General features: G+C 40.3%; 3 protein-coding genes across 3 annotated transcripts; 1 reads left to right on the top strand and 2 right to left on the bottom strand.

Annotated features, from left to right (window-relative positions):
• Positions 1 to 609: 609 nt before the first annotated feature.
• Positions 610 to 4,722, bottom strand: LOC133981853 (uncharacterized). The gene is made up of 4 exons (XM_062420713.1): positions 4,494 to 4,722; positions 4,076 to 4,319; positions 2,940 to 3,077; positions 610 to 1,491 (listed from the first exon to the last, which is right to left on the bottom strand). Exons 1-4 carry the CDS (start codon positions 4,649 to 4,651, stop codon positions 1,222 to 1,224), a joined length of 810 nt encoding a protein of 269 aa, XP_062276697.1. The 5' UTR covers positions 4,652 to 4,722; the 3' UTR covers positions 610 to 1,221.
• LOC133981854 (gamma-crystallin M2-like) lies at positions 2,350 to 8,567 on the top strand. The gene is made up of 3 exons (XM_062420714.1): positions 2,350 to 2,382; positions 7,921 to 8,163; positions 8,289 to 8,567. The coding sequence occupies exons 1-3, from the start codon at positions 2,350 to 2,352 to the stop codon at positions 8,565 to 8,567; spliced, it is 555 nt and encodes a 184-aa protein (XP_062276698.1).
• Positions 8,568 to 9,110: 543 nt separating this feature from the next.
• On the bottom strand, positions 9,111 to 15,221 carry LOC133981917 (mucin-2-like). Its single transcript, XM_062420791.1, has 9 exons — positions 15,166 to 15,221; positions 13,247 to 14,315; positions 12,871 to 13,050; positions 11,699 to 12,083; positions 11,255 to 11,309; positions 10,797 to 11,015; positions 10,410 to 10,647; positions 9,579 to 9,695; positions 9,111 to 9,173 (listed from the first exon to the last, which is right to left on the bottom strand). The coding sequence occupies exons 1-9, from the start codon at positions 15,219 to 15,221 to the stop codon at positions 9,111 to 9,113; spliced, it is 2,382 nt and encodes a 793-aa protein (XP_062276775.1).
• Positions 15,222 to 16,868: the final 1,647 nt, after the last annotated feature.

The raw sequence follows: 16,868 nt of genomic DNA, 5'->3' as shown, positions 1-16,868 counted from the left end.
TCTCTCTTTAGAGTTCTGCGTTCTCCCACAGCACTGTCCTACATCACATTTGTACAATTTCAAACTCTTAAGACCCTTTACCTCTCCTAAACTCTACAATTTGCAATAATGAAAAACATGCTTTCATTAGTTATGGACCAACAAATTTCAAATTGTCTGAAAATGTATTGAGATTTCACTCCATCTCATGTGGTCTGCAGTGAAGTAGGAGGTGAATATCAAGAGACAAAAAGGTTGGAAACCACTGGTTTCATCTCTAACAATGTGTAGCATTTTAAAAGCGTGTTATATTATCCATTGTGTCACATCTTCATCTTAAAAGCTGTCAAATAAATGCAGTGGAGTAGAAAGTACAATGTTTCCCTCTGAAATGTAGTGGAGTGGAAGTGTAAAGTACTCTAACACCTCATAATTGTATGTAAGTACAGTATTTGAGTAAATGTACTTAGTTACTTTCCAACACTGAGCATGATATGTCTGTAAACATTTACCCACCCTTTTGTCGTTGATATGGAGAGACACTAATATATAAAATTCATTTCAACCTAATTGTAGTATTATTAGTATGACTTCTTTTAGAAATGGATCAGAAGCAGAGGCAATGCAAGTCAAGGCAAATTTAATTGTTTAGCACATTTCAACAACAAAGGGATTTAAAGTGCTTTACATAAAACATCAAATGCATCAAGAAAGGATATAAAAGCAACACATGACAAAATTTAAGTTTAGACATTTAAATGTGATTAAAAGTTTCAAATTGGAAATAAAGCTAAAATAGAGTAAGATAGATCAAATCAGGAGAATACAAAGTTACAGTAAAGTGTGAGATATTAACCCTACAATTTGGAGCAGTCGCAAACAGAAAAGTCTTCAATCGTGATTTTAAAGAACTGAGAGTTGGAGCAGACCTGCAGTCTTCTGGGAGTTTGTTCCAGATATGTGGAGCGTAAAAACTAAACGCTGCTTCTCCAGGTTTTGTCCCTAAACCATTCAGTGTGGAGGCTAATTAGTTACAGTGTGTTTATCTAATCTCTCTCTATAATGTATTCAGCTGTAATATTGATTCGTCGTATTCATCTTTACATGCAAATATCATATTGATTCATTACATTTGACAACATCAGTGAATGGTTTACATGGTTTACGTAGATATTCAATAGACAACACATCCTCTGGCTAATATAAATCTCAGGACATTTTCGTGTGACCCTCGTTGCTCTGTTAGACCTCTTTCAGCAGGAGACCATAAGGACGGATGGTCATTTCTACGATGTCCTGCTCATTTGCAGGTGATGTCCCTGCTGAGATGGGGACCAGCCAGTACTTGTCATTGTTGTGTTTCTGTCTGTAGACGGCGTTGATTCGATTCTGCAGAACCACTTGGTACGTCTTGCCCGTACTGTTGGAAGTGAATGTTTTGGTGTAGTAGACCGCCTCATCGATGTAGGGGGTCGAGTAAATCCCCCTGCCATACGCCTGACCCGCCCCCGGCTGTTAAACACAAGAATGAGAATTTATCAGCTTTGAACAAACTGATAATATCTTTAAGACTCTTGTCTGCAGAAGTACAGTAATTACAACATATTACAAAGATATCTCTAAGTGGGAGGAAATAGAGACCATGTCATGATCTTCTAGCTTGAGACTTCTTTGTAGAGTTCATGAGTTGTATTGTCTAAAGTTACTTGAGTCAAAGACAGTGAGTCATTCATATCAGATTTTCATTACGCAATTATCGAAGCAAAAAGGATTCTCTATAATGATATTATTGCGATATCTACGAAAATTTTGAAAAAAAAAATACTGCTATTAGTCAAATCACTTTGTTTATTGTGTGTTTTGTACCTTTTTATAGCAAATAAACTACACTCAAAATACAACTGTGGAGAGAAAGAGTGTGTGTGTGTGTGTGTGTGTGTATGTGTGTGTGTGTGTGTGTGTGTGTGTGTGTGTGTGTGTGTGTGTGTGTGTGTGTGTGTGTGTGTGTGTGTGTGTGTGTGTGTGTGTGTGTTTTGGGTGTGAGAAAAAAGGATAAAAGGAAGGAAATGGAAATGATTTAAGACAGTTATTTGCACAATATTATCTTATGTACATTTATAACATGATATCTTTTTTTTTTTTTTTTTTTTACATATATGGTTATCGTTAATACCGGTAGCATATATCACAACACCCGTAGTTTAAAGTGTACAGTTTTAGTTTAGGCTGAAATATTAATGAATAATATTACCACCATCTTTACCACTAATTACCCATTTACTCTTAATTCTTCATACTTACAAACAGAATAAGAACAGACCCATCTATAACAATATCATTTGTTATAGAGGGATATCATTTGTGTCATATATGTCAAACACATATGTATATATGCGTTTTCAAGTTAATATTGTTAAAATCACCACCTGCTAACCTAAAGACCAGGTAACAATTTGCAGGTTACACATAGACTGTATATAAGAAATGGACGTAACATCCGTGACGTCACCCATGCATACCCTGCTTTATCGTCAAATATAAAATCAGGGAGGCCAACATTTCACAAATGAACATCATACTGCATTGAAGAAGGCTTTAAACTAGCGATTGAGACCATAAACACGTTTTGCAAACGTTTACTGAGGTTATAAATCAAGTGAGAAGTTGGTGAATTCTCCATTGACACCAAAACGGTCGCCCCCTGGTGGCCTTTTGATAGAATGCAGTTTTAAGTTACTTCCGCGTTGGCATCATTTCAGAGGACCGGAACTCCCCGCCTGAGGTTACAGAGGGCTCTCCCTAGTGGTTATTGTCAGTATATTGTGGTAATAACAGTAATAAAAACTATATTTCAGAAGGGGCTGTCTCAAAAACCAGAGCACATAAATCCAAAACAATGTGTAAGCCAGTGAAAGAATGTGTTACATTTTGCCCTGATCATGATGGATGTGTAAACAGACCTTGTAGTATCCTGAGATGATGCCTTCAGCTCCTTTCTTTGAGGTCCCATGGTAGGACACCGGCCACTCCCCTGGCACTGACTGGGTGCTGCGGTATCGGGTTCCCAACCAGGCATTTTCATCATACTTATCAAGCACCTGTAACAAGATAATTACATGTGACATCACAAGTGCTGCTTCGTCTAGGCCTTCTTGTCATTTAAAAGATGAAGCAGTTGCCAATTGTTATGAAGGTGTTCAGCTGACCCAGTGTGCCTTAAAATTATCTCTGATGATTTTTCTGCTCCTTCCTTTATTTATTAATTCTGTTTTTAAGCCGTTGTAGTTTTTGGATTTAGCGATTTTCACTGATTTTGACTCTTATAATGTTGTTACTTGCTTCATAGTATTGTTTTATTTGTGTGCCTGATGTTATCATCTCGTCTGCAACCTTTTAATGGTGCTTTTAATGCTGCGGTAAAAAGGTTCAGACCTCAATGAAAGTAAAACTCCCCCATGATATATTTATTCAATGAGCCATTTCTTAACAAAGTAACATGGCCAAACTCTCTTTATAACAACAGAACATGTCACCCAGTGCAGCGGTGTGCCTCACTGATATGTTTTTAATAGTTTCTGGTCAACAATTGAGGTCAGCACAGAGATATCCTTTGCAGCAGGGGTGTCAAACTCATTTCAGTTAAGGGGACATACATCCCAATTTGATCCTAAGCTGGCCCGACCAGTAAAACCATTGCATAATAACCTATGAAAAATATATTATATATATATATATATATTATACATACTGTAACTTCATTATAATAAACCATATAGGGATTAACCTGAAAAAGAGACACTTTGAAGGATAGTTATCTCAAGTTGGACGTCCAAATGAAGATCAGAAGCCTTGAATGTGAATGACGACTGGAAATAAACAAGAATATCGGTGCATTTTATTGAACAATTGGAATTACTTTTCTGCAATTTTCTCACTTTGCAAAGTTACCCAGTGGACCGGATTGGACCCCTTGTTGAGCCAGTTCTGGCCCACGGGGCGTATGTTTGACACCCCTGCTTTAAAGCCTAAATGCTGCATTTTTAGATTCATAGCTCATTGTTGATTTAAAGTTAAATCAAAACCAAAACATATTTACCTTCAGGGCAAAACGGTACCAACCATATGGGCGCTCATACACCTCCCCTCCTCTGTAGTAAGTTTCATTGTCCGTCAGTGAGCGGAAATCATAGTCGAACTGAGGGTCAAAGAATTCATCTTCATCAATGATGATATCCCTGTCTGTTGGTGCACGCACAGCAGCATCCTGGGCTTGGCCTGCTTTTAGCCCATAACCTTGCAGGACACTTTGCAAGCGCACAAAGTTGGATCTTGACACCGGGCTGTAATGTAAAGACAGGAAATGCCATTTTAAAAGCACATTAGTGGTGTTAAAAGCACATTTGCAAATACAAACACTGTCATGACTGCTGACAAATTTGTTTAAAGCTCTTGTGTGTACCATTTTCAGAAATATTGTCATCACATAGATGTTAAAAAAAGCCTCCAATAATTACCAGGTTTCATCTGCATCCAAGACTGTGCAGATGAAATCCTTGACACACATCTGCCGACGCTGCGATGCTGCTCCTCCATGAAATCCTTGTTTTTGAAAAGATGTTACACAGGAATTGCAGAGTGCGCACAAAGCTTCAAGTGCAATAGCTCTATCCATCTTGACCGTTAGTTAAAGTCTAAAGAAACTAGCAAACTGTCTGTTTTGAAAGGGAGGTGTGTGTGTGTGGACTGAAGAACTAATGCTCACATTTATAAGCAGATGCCAAGAGAAAATTACACAATTACACCACACCCAAAGCAGAAGAGGTGATATTGGCCAAGAGTCATCATTCTTAATTTAGTTTCACACAGTTTAGTTTCGCAAGTAAAATTCAACATTCAATTTCTGTTTGATTATCAGGGACATGTGTTGGTGCACCTGCAGGTATAGAAAAGTATGTGCAACCCACCCACGTTTATCCGTGAGCACTTTCCCTTTAGAAACACTGACACCAGGGGCAATTCTAGGATCAGACCTTTAGGGGGGCTCAGCTCCTAATGAGAATTTGACATACAATGCCCTGCAAGTGTTAAACCCCCCTGCTAAATAACTAATTTCACTTAATAGCGTAAATGACATCAATATAAAGTAGAGTGGTCTACTGTAGTGTATAATAATAATGGTTCAGAATAAAAAATCACAGATGTCTACAGAGAGGACCCTAAGATAGTAAATGAACCCTGATGGAAACAAAATAATAACTATCCAAAGTACATTAAACCTGTTAAAATAAAAACTATTTGAACCTGCAGCATAATTATTTGTCCCATCTCTGACAGACAGGCTCGCAAAATAATTAAAGTTGTATAAAATAATTTTTATAAGAAACCCCCCCCCCCCCCCCCCAATAATTTACTTATTTTTAGGGGTGCTTTGATCAAATTTAGGGGTGCTTGAGCATCCCTAAAAAGGGTTTAAAATCGCCACTGACTGACGCACATACATATTCATTAGTATATTGGCACTTTACAGTCTAGCCCTGCTCTGTATGAAAAGTGCACTGAGATAAACTTGTCATCCTCCTGGCTACATTCCAAAGCATGTCAGCTCTTTCTGTGATGTGATTAAAAAAAAGTTTTCACAACAGTTCCTGAGAAATGCAAACTGTTCTTCCTCAAATTTGTAAAGGTCAGCGAACGGTCTGATGGATTACTGTAATTTCTGAAGAAGTGAAATTTCACACACATATTTCTGTTATAACATCGTTTTGACTTTTTCCTATACAGGTTTAGTCTGATCTTAAATTAATCACAATTTCAACTTTTGTAATCATTCCTCCTGTTCATACGGAGTTATTAAAATATCTCCTTCAAATGTGCTTTCAATGTAAAGTGATGGAGGACAAAATCCACAGTGTGTCCACACAGTCATTTAAAAGTAGATCTGAAGCTTCTATTGAGCTTCAGCAGTCTGAGTTAGTCATATCAAGTGATATCTGACACATTTACAGTCTTTTAGCATTAAATTCCCTTTTAGTGTTTCCCTGTTGAGCTGTGGTGGAAGTATAGTAACAAAAAGACTTTGCTACTAAAAAGAGTATAACGTTGAAACATAGAAGATGAAGATTTGATTCATTTGGATGGCTGAAGCTTCATATTAGCTTCAGATAAACCTTTAAATACATTTTAACACAGGAGGAGGACTGCATTATATTTTTATGAGGCGCACTTTTAAAGAACGTAACATTAACACAGGATTAAAACTAGGAAAAATATATTTTTTATTTCACCGTGTCTTTAAAACATATTAATAACACTTCATTGATAAAAAATGTAATATTATCATTATTATTATTACTAGAGTTTCACAAGACAGAAACAAGCAAAGTCCACTGAAGAAACCATCAGATTCAGGTCTTTAGGGGGATCAGAAGGACAGGTTGATGAGTGGAGCACTGTTTTCCTTCTTGTCTTCTGGACTCCACTTCATGAGTGGAGAAGTCAGGTCGATCAGCTGCTGAAAAAAAAACAATACAAACAGTACATTTAAAAAACCTAAAAAAGTATTCGGTTTTTATTTTTTTAATATATGTATTTAATTTAATTCAAATTTAGAGAAAATTGTTTTCACTTAACATTAAATAATAAACACACAAAGAGTTAGGGTTCTGCAAGCTTCTACATTAAGTGAATTATCTGTTGTCCACGCTTGACAATTGACTCTTTGTGGGTTTGTGGATATAATCAGGTGAATGGTGAATGGACTGTATTTATATAGTGCTGTTTTTAGTCGCTATGACCACTCAAAGCACTTTTACACTACATGTCTCATTAATACACTGATGGCAGGGGCTACCACGCAGGGTGCCAACCTGCTCTTCAGGAGGAAACTAACCATTCATACATAGCTGTAACATTTAAATATATCGACTCAATTGACTCATTTGGATGGCTGAAGCTTCAGATCACCTTTTAAACACATTTTTGCATGTTCCATTATTGCCAATTGTGAAGCTGAACACTGAGGGGCTCTTTTATGACACTGTGCTGGCTCAGGGTGTTTGGACAAAAGGCTACAGCTGCCCAGGTGCTATAAAGAGCAGCAGCTGCCGCACAGGTAACACACAACATCCACTGACCTGTAGCAGCAACAGCAGCAGCAACCAACAAACCGCCAACATGATGAGCAGGGTGAGAAGACAACAAACTTTCCTTTATCTAATCTAACTTTAGCTGGTTCAGAGTTTCTTTTTACCAATGCTTTCAGTTACAGGCTTTTCTTAATTTCTACAGATGTGTCAGAATACAAGAATATCCTAAATTAGTCTGTCAGAGGTAATGCATATGTTCCAGGGCAGATTGTATTTAAAACACAGTTTTAAATATCTTGATCTATGCTTTGATCACACAGTTAATATACAGTCAGAGCTGTTTCAGTGTTAATGAGACATTCTGATCACTTAGTAGTGTTAAATATAGTGTAAATGTTTTCTGAGTGACAGTCAGTGAGTCTTTTTACAATCTTCTTTTTAGTTTATTGGATGTTTATCAGTGATGGACATCACATATATTGATCACTAATCAGATATATCCTCAAAAAGTGTGTGTTACACTCAGTGTATGAATATGTCTTATAGTAGGCAATTTTCTAAATATTCAAATCGTGTAAATTGGGCAACAAAAAAACAACTGTATGGATGTAAAACAAATCTGGTCTCTCAACTTTTAATGAGTAATTAACAATCAAGCCATTAATAAATGCTAAAGTTAATAAAAGTACATAAAAAGTCATACTGTAAAACAACTTGATCTTTGGGGAGTTCTGAATTGACTGAGAAGCATTTCTGTTGTAAAATGATTTGTCCATTTCACCAACAAGAATGCTCATTAGGACACAAAGCTGTATAATGATGAATCCAGCAGTTTACTGATCTGTCTCTGTCTCAGATCGTTTTCTACGAGGAGAGGAACTTCCAGGGTCGTTCCTATGAGTGCAGCAGCGACTGCGCTGACATGTCCTCCTACCTGAGCAGGTGCCACTCCTGCAGGGTGGAGAAGGGCTGCTTCATGGTCTTCGACCGCACCAACTTCATGGGTAACCAGTACTTCATGAAGAGGGGCGAGTACTCTGACTACATGAGCATGATGGGCATGAGCGACTGCATCAGGTCCTGCCGCATGATCCCCATGGTAACCACATAGCCGCCAATCACATCACAGACCTGATATCTTAATCAGTCTGAATCAGCAGATTACACACATGCTATTATCATTATTATTATCCCATCATTAATGACTGGCTCCATGTGTTGCAGCACCGTGGAAACTACAGGATGAAGATCTACGAGAGGGAGAACTTCGGTGGTCAGAGTCACGAGATGATGGACGACTGTGACAACATCATGAGCCGTTACAGCATGTCCAACTGCATGTCCTGCAACGTGATGGACGGACACTGGCTGATGTACGAGCAGCCCAACTACAGGGGCAGGATGATGTACATGAGGCCTGGAGAGTACAGGAACTTCATGAACATGGGCATGAGCAACATGAAGTTCATGAGCATGAGGCGTATCATGGACTCTTATTATTGAGTTACCATGGAAACATTGAAAAATAAATAAAATGGCTTTTCTTTGTAAACAAAGTTTTCTGTCTTTTCTGTTGGATATATAGTCTAGTTAATCAGTAGTATATAGTCTAGTTAATCTATAGTTAATATGCCAACAGCCCTGTGATGCTGTACTCGAGCTAAATTCTGAACAAAAGCATACAAACATGCTCACAATAATAATGCTAATGTTGAGCAGGATGAGAACAGTCTGACTGATGACAGGTTCAAACTCAAAATGTTTAAAACACTGAAAACATCTTAACACAAAAAACTGATATTAAAAAAGGACAGTTCCCAGTGTTTCCAGTGTGTGTTAACCAGCAGTAAGGTGTCCATTTGAGCAGTGAAAGAAGTTTTACTTGCTGTAATCAAACCTCCTGTTAATTTTTTCAAATAAATGAAGCTACATTTATATATCACTCTGAGGTTGGAAATCGCACAAGATGCAGAGAGTGAGCTTCACTGCTGAATCAGGCTGGTGTTTAACTTCATGTTAGTGAAAAATGTCACTTAAAGGAAAAGTTCACAATTCTTCAAATCTGTCTGTAAACCAGCAGTCAGTAAAGAGGTTTTCCTCATGTTCATACTGACAATTAAAAGATGCCTTAAAAATGCACATAGACACAGACACAACTGATAAACTTCAAATGTTTTGAAGGTTTCTCTCTCTTTATGGGTTTGTGGATATAACCAGGTGAATGGTAATGGTTTATGGACTGTACTTATATAGTGCTTTTTGTAGTCGTTATGACCACTTAAAGCGCTTTTACACTACATGTCTCATTCACTCATTCACACACTGATGGTAGGGGCTACCACGCAGGGTGCCAACCTGCTCATCAGGAGGAAACTAACCAGTCATACACAGCTGACAATTTTGGGTTAAGTATCTTGCCCAAGGACACATCGACATGTGGAATGGAGGAGCCAGGAATCGAACCGCCAATCTTCCAACCTCCTGAGCTACAGCAGCAGGTATAGTGTCAGTTACCTGGGTTGTGGTGCAGCTGTTGTTGCTGGATCGGATCAGGTTGGGGGTGCTGGTCAGGTCGATGAGCAGTTTCTCCGGAGGTTGCAGAGTCGGAGCCGGAAGATCAAACAGGAGAACCTGAAGAAGAGAACAGAGAGAATGTCAGACTGATGGAAATCTGCGAGGCTGTCCTGAAGGAAGCAGCCGTTCAGACTGAACCGAGGAGTAAGAGGACGCTTATGTTATAATAGATGTCTTGATATTTCATTGAGAAACTGTTAATATATGAAATAAACCAGACAAGAATGTTTTCATATAATTATCTGGATTAGAAAGATACTCTGTGAACTTTTTGACCTCTAGTAGACTATAGAGCCATTGGTGTATTTTTTAAGTCGGTTACCATTTGAACAGCTGTGAACAATGCACAAACAAAGGTAGGGAGGATTTACCATTAAGGAAGGAGGAAGGAAATGCATTCAACATCCACCCTCCTGGTTACATTTCAATGTCAGCACTTTTTGTTGACGTAGGAATAAAGAACGTTTCCAAATCTGATAAATGCTTCAGAATTTCTGTGGAAATGGTGAAAGACTACACCCACACATATTTGACTTTTTTCCTGTACGTGACGTTTTCTTGTCATGAACAGGATGAATGATTACAGCAAGAAAAACATGTTTCAATGTTCATTTGGGCTTTGGACTGTTGATTTAAGAGAGACTTGAAAAATCACGACCAAATCCAGGATGTAAAAACTCTCCAGCATTATTACAGATATGAACAGATGATAAAAACTGATGTCTCAAAAACTCAAGACTGTTATGTGTGCTCATGTGTGTGACCTCTGACCTCCTGTGTCTTGCTGTTGCTCTCCTCAACAGTCTCCAACTGTTGAGTTTCTGGGTTTCTGGTGGGCTCTGATTCGCCATGACTCAGTGCTCCAATATCTGTGCTCTCTGAATGGTCGAGATGTGGAGCAGTGGAGGGTGGGGCAGCAGGGGTCTCCTCTTCCTCCTCCTCTAAACAGAAGGGCTGGATGTCTGGGGCATCAACAGGCTCTGCCTCCTGTATGTCCCAGCTCACGGGGCTACATACAAATAACCACATACCAAAGTAAATAATGAAGTGAGACCTCTGTGTGTGTTGTCAAGGAAACAGGCAGGTGGATCTCCTGCAGTAGGACCAACCCTCAGAGACAGATTTTCTATTGGTTGATAGCAGATTGAAGCATCTCACCTACAGTTGCTCACTGTCCTGGGTGAAGAGTGATCAGGGTCAGGGGTGAGCGGTGGTCTTACGGGGCAGAGCTGGTTGGTGGGTGTGGTGGTGTGGATGGCAGGGGTCCTGCTTCTCAGAGGGGTGGGGAGGGCAGATGGACGACGTGCCTTCATCTGCAGCGACCTGCAGCCACCAGCCGAGAGTGTCTGGGGACCAGCAGAGGGCTTCTGAGAAACACTGTAGGGACGGAAGGTAAATTTTAACTCCCAAAAAATACAAACTTCAGGCTCAAGACAGCTTCAGCTGATTATAATGGACGATTTCTGCTGCAGCACATGTATCAGACTGTGTCACTGCTTGATGTATTTAGGCTGGTAAGAGTGGACTGGCAAAGCTTTTAAGTGTTGCAATGTAGGAGGAGGAGGGTAAAGTGGGGGGCAACAATAAATGTTAACATTGACTGTGGGGTCATGTACCTCTCCACAGTGCTTGCTGACATCATCCTCTTTGGCTTCAACATTTTTGAGACATCTGGAGACGAAACACCTTCAATACAAAGTCAGACAGGTGCATCAGACGATTACACACACACTTTAAGTAATTTAATGTGACCCACAAGATTTAAATTAAAACTGATTCATTCAGTTTTGGAGGTTAAAACAGACATTTGAAGGCGCTGAATTCTCAAATTGTGTTTAAAGGTTTTGGGGCCCTGACAGCAATTTGCATCAATAAGTTTCCCCCACATTTTAAATCCATGTGGAGTTTCAGGACCTGTTCCTGTCCTGTGATTCATTGAAAGGACAGCCTACTCAAATAACTGTGATGTCTGGACAGAGTTTTCTGAATGAATTCCAGGATGAAACAAACATGTAGATCTGATGTGATGACAGAATAAACAGACATTAAAACAGCTATACCATCTCCATGGCGGACTCCTCTGGCTATCCCACTGGGTGTGGATGGGACCAGGGCCTGAGGTTTGGGTTTGGCCTTCAGTCCGCTCTGCAGCCGGGCTGAGGCAGCAGCAGGGATGGAGGTGTTTTTCTCCGAAACTCTTTTATTATTAGGTGTCAGCTGGAGCGGTGTGGCCTCAGCTCTCTTAAGCGGCGTAGACAGCTTCCTCGCCTGGTTGGACAGCGAACGGCGGCCAGCGATTGAAGACGCAGGCTCTGCAGTCGCACAGACATTGGAACGTTGCGGTCTACTTTGATTGGCAGGTTTTCTGATGCTGCTGGGGGCAGGGACAGTGGAGGCGCTCAGACTCATAGAAGAGTTCAGTTTACCTGAGAGGAGACAGAACACCTGTAGTGATGCATGTTTTAAATGGATGACCCGAGTTAGCAGTTAACTATTTTCTGGTTAATTTCTTGTTAGCCTGTTAGCAGTTTTTTTTTTTTGCTGTGTACTTAGTGATCATTTTCAGATGTTTTCATATGTTTGAAGTATTGTGGCTGATGTCCTAACCATGGTCTGGTAGACTTAGCTGTTAACAGTTAGCCTACCTGTAGCAGGGGACAGAGACATGCTGGAGTTGAAGCTCGACACTGAGGATGAGGACGACGATGTGTTCCTTTTCTCCGTCACTCTCCTCCGCTGAAGAGTTGGAGCTTTCACACCTGACAGATTCCTCATACACTGATGGAGAAGAAAAAAATCACCATATTTAAATACCATATCAGGATTTGTACAATAATCTACATCAGTGGGTCCCAAACTTTTTTACTTAAAATTACCCTTAAAATGAAATAGTGTGTACTTGATCCTCTGATCTTGTGACTTGAGAAAAGCTTGATTGGGACTTTTTGTGTGTATTTCGTAAGAAAAATTAAAAAAAATTGGGAAAAGTTTGAAAAGTACACATAATTTTGTTTATGAGAAATATTTTACTCTTTCTGATCGCATCTTATCTCAAATCTTTTTAGAGACCTCTTTGGGGGTCCTGACAGCCAGATTGGGAACCACTGATACATAATCTACATCATACATAATCAATGTGATCAGTTAATGTGTTTGGCTGCAGTACCTGACTATTCAGCTAGATTTTCATGACGAACCATTCAGAAACCATTTTCTTTTACACCTGTGTGACAGAGAACAAGTGTCTTACCTTAGTGGGAGGAGCCAATGTGCGTTTTCCCTGCATGCTGGAGTTCAGGGAAGAGTCGCTGATGTCAGAGGCCACACTTGCCGTATCGGACAGCAGATCCTCATATGACCCCGCCCTACTGGAGGGACGTGAGTTTGGGCTCCGGCTCCAACCTGTAGCAGCCTGCATCAATCAAAATGTACTATGAGATAGCCAGAACTAGCTAGCCAGCTGGAGTCATGAAAGTCATTTGCATATGAAACCTTATGGGATGTGCAAAAACCAAAATGTGAACCCCTTTCATTATTTTTGATGTTTTATAGACTTAATGTTTCATCTGTGAATTGAAAAGGACTCGAGAATGAAACAAAAATCATACTTTGCTCGGTGGCTGCAGTCTGGTTTTCTCCACTCTGCTCTTGTTGGCTGAACAGTAAGTTGAAGGGGCAGCTGGTTTACTCGGAAGTGTGACACCAAAGCCCGGCACAGCTTTTCCTCGCAGCATCGTCCCATGCTTAGCCACAGGGCTGGAGGTGCTGAGTCTGGCGGTGGAAGCAGGGCGGGTGGAAGGTGCTTTGGTGGCGGGGCGTGTGGATGAAGGTGCTTTGATGGCAGGGCGGGAGGATGAAGGTGTGTTGATGGCAGGGCGAATGGATGAGGTCAAGTTGGTGGCAGGGCGGATGGATGAGGTCGAGTTGGTTGCAGGGCGGGAGGATGAAGGTGTGTCGGTGGCAGGGCGGGAGGATGAAGGTGTGTCGGTGGCAGGGCGAATGGATGAAGTCGAGTTGGTGGCAGGGCGGATGGATGAAGGTGTGTTGGGGGCAGGGCGGGAGGATGAAGGTGCTTTGGTGGCAGGGCAGGTGGATGAAGGTGCTTTGGTAGCAGGGTAGATGGATGAAGTCGAGTTGGTAGCGAGGCGGCTTGATGCACCTGCATTGGTGGCAGGGCGGGTGGATGAAGCTGGTTTGGTGGCAGGGCGGGTGGATGAAGCTGATTTGGTGGCAGGGCTGGTGGATGAAACTGTGTTAGAGATGATTCCTCTCTGCAGGCTATGCTGGATGGCAGGGGGCAGCTGCTTCATGGGACTGTCCTGCACACAAAAGGTCTGGCGTTTGACGGGACTGAGCACATTGGCTGCCTGACCAATCATGCCCAGTTTAACCTCAGTGTCTTGGACAAACTGCTCGCTCTCAGTTGTGGGGTTGCTCGTCACATCGGCAGTTTCATCGTCATCACAGTGTGCCGGGCTTGGCTCGCTGCTCTGCAGGTGGTTGGCCAGTCTGTGGGCTTCTTCACATATGGCCTCCAGATGATCTCCGGTCAGTGGGCTCCAGCTCACCCGCACGCCACCGACACCATCCTCGAGCTGAGAAGCTATGTTAGCAGAGACGCTCCCCTCTATATGGCTGACCTGATCCACAAACACCTCATTTTCATCATCTGTGGAGCTGCAGAGAGAGATGAAATGATCACTGACATTATGATGGAGAGGAACACAAAAGGCTTGCAGCAGCAATTATTCAGGATTGAAACTTACACCTGCAACATTCACAGTTTTGTACATGTATTTTGAAATACATGTACAAAACTGTCATACTTCAGTTTTAGAAACAATGTTATTGTTAAACCAAACAGTCAGATGAGTAGTAGATTTACATTTTGTCTGTTTCGTCGTCTCACATTTGATGTCGTACCAGAAAATGACCAGCAGGTGTCACCCTTTTGATTGTTTGAATTAATGAATTGCTTTGCCCAGTAATAATAATAATGTGTGTATGGTAAATCAATAATTAATGCTAAATAGTGTTGAATTCCCACACAAGCTAAATTCTAGCACATTTTAGAGAATATTAAGTGTAAATTTAAATATAGATTAAATGATTATCACCCTAAGAAACATGCAAAGTAATTGGCAGGACTTTCTGCAGAGAGAGGTCTACAGGTTTTCCTCCCAGGCTGTATGAAGCTCCATGGGTCATATGCCAAATGTAATAAGCAGTGTGAACAAGATAAGAAACTTGAGTTTTCAATTTAAATACATATCATTTTCATTTTAAATTTTATTTTGAAGTGTCACATTTAAGCAAGGCTGGGTTACGTTATGTATGTTATGTTACGTTATTGTATTTATATTATTTACTTTCCAACACTGCCACCTGGTTGTCTGTTATAATGATGAAATATAAACCTTACATGAGAGCACATAAGTTGCTTTTACTAATAAATAATATCAGTATCAGTATTGGTGATCCTGGCAGTGTTGTGTGGTAAACAGAAAGTGGACAGGTGTCCTTTTACCTGGCAGGTGACATAGACACATCAAAATCAAACTTCTCATTGACCAGAAGAGGCATATCTGTTCAGAGACACAAGCATGGTGTGATTTGTCAGCATGAAACAGTTAAACAGCACACATGAACATGGTGTCAGGATATATGTGTGTTGACTCGGGGTCAGTGAGGGTTAACTTGCCGATACCACTTCGACAGTCCATCCTGCTGCTGCTGCTGCTTCTGTTCGTGAGAGGCATATTGATCCGATAAGACCTGCAGAGGTACATTCAGCTCTGATATTAAATTGCAACAAAGACATTCCTGGCTGCCACTCTGTTAATCAGCTGTGGTTTAATTGAAATATAAACTTTAACTTTCAGGCTCACTGTGAGGCCTTATTTTCGCTAGACCAGACAACTGAAGTTAATTTCTGATTCGGGGTTAAAGGGAAATTTAAAAAGGAAAACATGAATAATGAAAATTGGCGGCTGATTCATCCATTTTTCATAACTTAAGCGGATGAAAAATTGGTACACATCCTAACAAAGGCTTCAACACACGCTTACAGATTTTTGAAACCTTTATTTTGCAAATGAGAACAGCAAAAGGCCTCCCATTAAAGACCTCATATCAAAAACCACTAGGCCTATACTTAGACTTGCAGAGCTAAATGATAAAAGTCTAACGGTAATGATTTTTGGTTTTGACCTGGTGTTATGTGGTCTGCATGGAGAAATTATTATGATCTCATAAGAAATATATATATTTTTTTTTTACAAACGTGAAACTGGGTTTAAACCAGGCGGGGAGTTCGGGTCCTCTGAAATGATGCAAACGCGGAAGTAACTTAAAACTGCATTCTATCAAAAGGCCACCAGGGGGCGACCGTTTTGGTGTCAATAAGACTTCCGTCTCTATACAAGTCAATGGAAAATTCACCAACTTCTCACTTGATTTCTAACCTCAATAAACGTTTTCAAAATGTGTTTATGGTCTCAATCGCTAGTTTAAAGCCTTCTTCAATGCAGTATGATGTTCATTTGTGAAATTTTGGCCTCCCTGATTTTATATTTGACAATAAAGCAGGGTATGCATTAGGGCGTGGCTACGACGTGATTGACAGGTTGATTGGTTCACAGGTTCAGGAGGGCGCCTCATGCTCCTCCTGATGCCCATATAAGTAGAATCCGGGTTTTTTTTTACGCAGCATGCACCTGAAATGTTCAAGATGACGCTGCTCAGATCCGATACTATTTGCTTCCAAGCAGCAGTCCACAAACCAATGGGTGACGTCACGTCCATTTTATATACAGTCTATGGTTTAAACAGTATGACTAGGATATTCTCCAACTTTATAAAGTTACAAATTTGCAACAAAAAAAAAAAAAAATTCTCTGACATTATTTAGTCTTAAATTACCGAAAGGAAAACTCGGATATTCTCAGACATAAAGTCGCAAATTCGCCAGAAAAAAGTCGGGGGAAAAATGTGTTTTATTCTGCCAAGCAGTCACATAGCCTCACTTTGCAACACTGGAGAAACGCTGCTTGTCGTGCATTATGCCTGCAATTAAATAAATTATTAAATTGTACTTTTCATTTGGGTTTTGCAATAAGGAGATACTTGTGTAAACAACCATAATATACCCATATTTAGGTTATTTTAGGTTATAAAATACAAAACACAGCTGCTTGAACAGGAAGGCCACACATTTATTACTCCTCACTT

Source organism: Scomber scombrus, chromosome 6, assembly GCF_963691925.1.
Source record: "Scomber scombrus chromosome 6, fScoSco1.1, whole genome shotgun sequence".
NCBI lineage: Eukaryota > Metazoa > Chordata > Actinopteri > Scombriformes > Scombridae > Scomber > Scomber scombrus.
The sequence above is the reverse complement of the archived record's forward strand: the minus strand, read 5'-3'. Positions and strand labels throughout refer to the sequence as shown.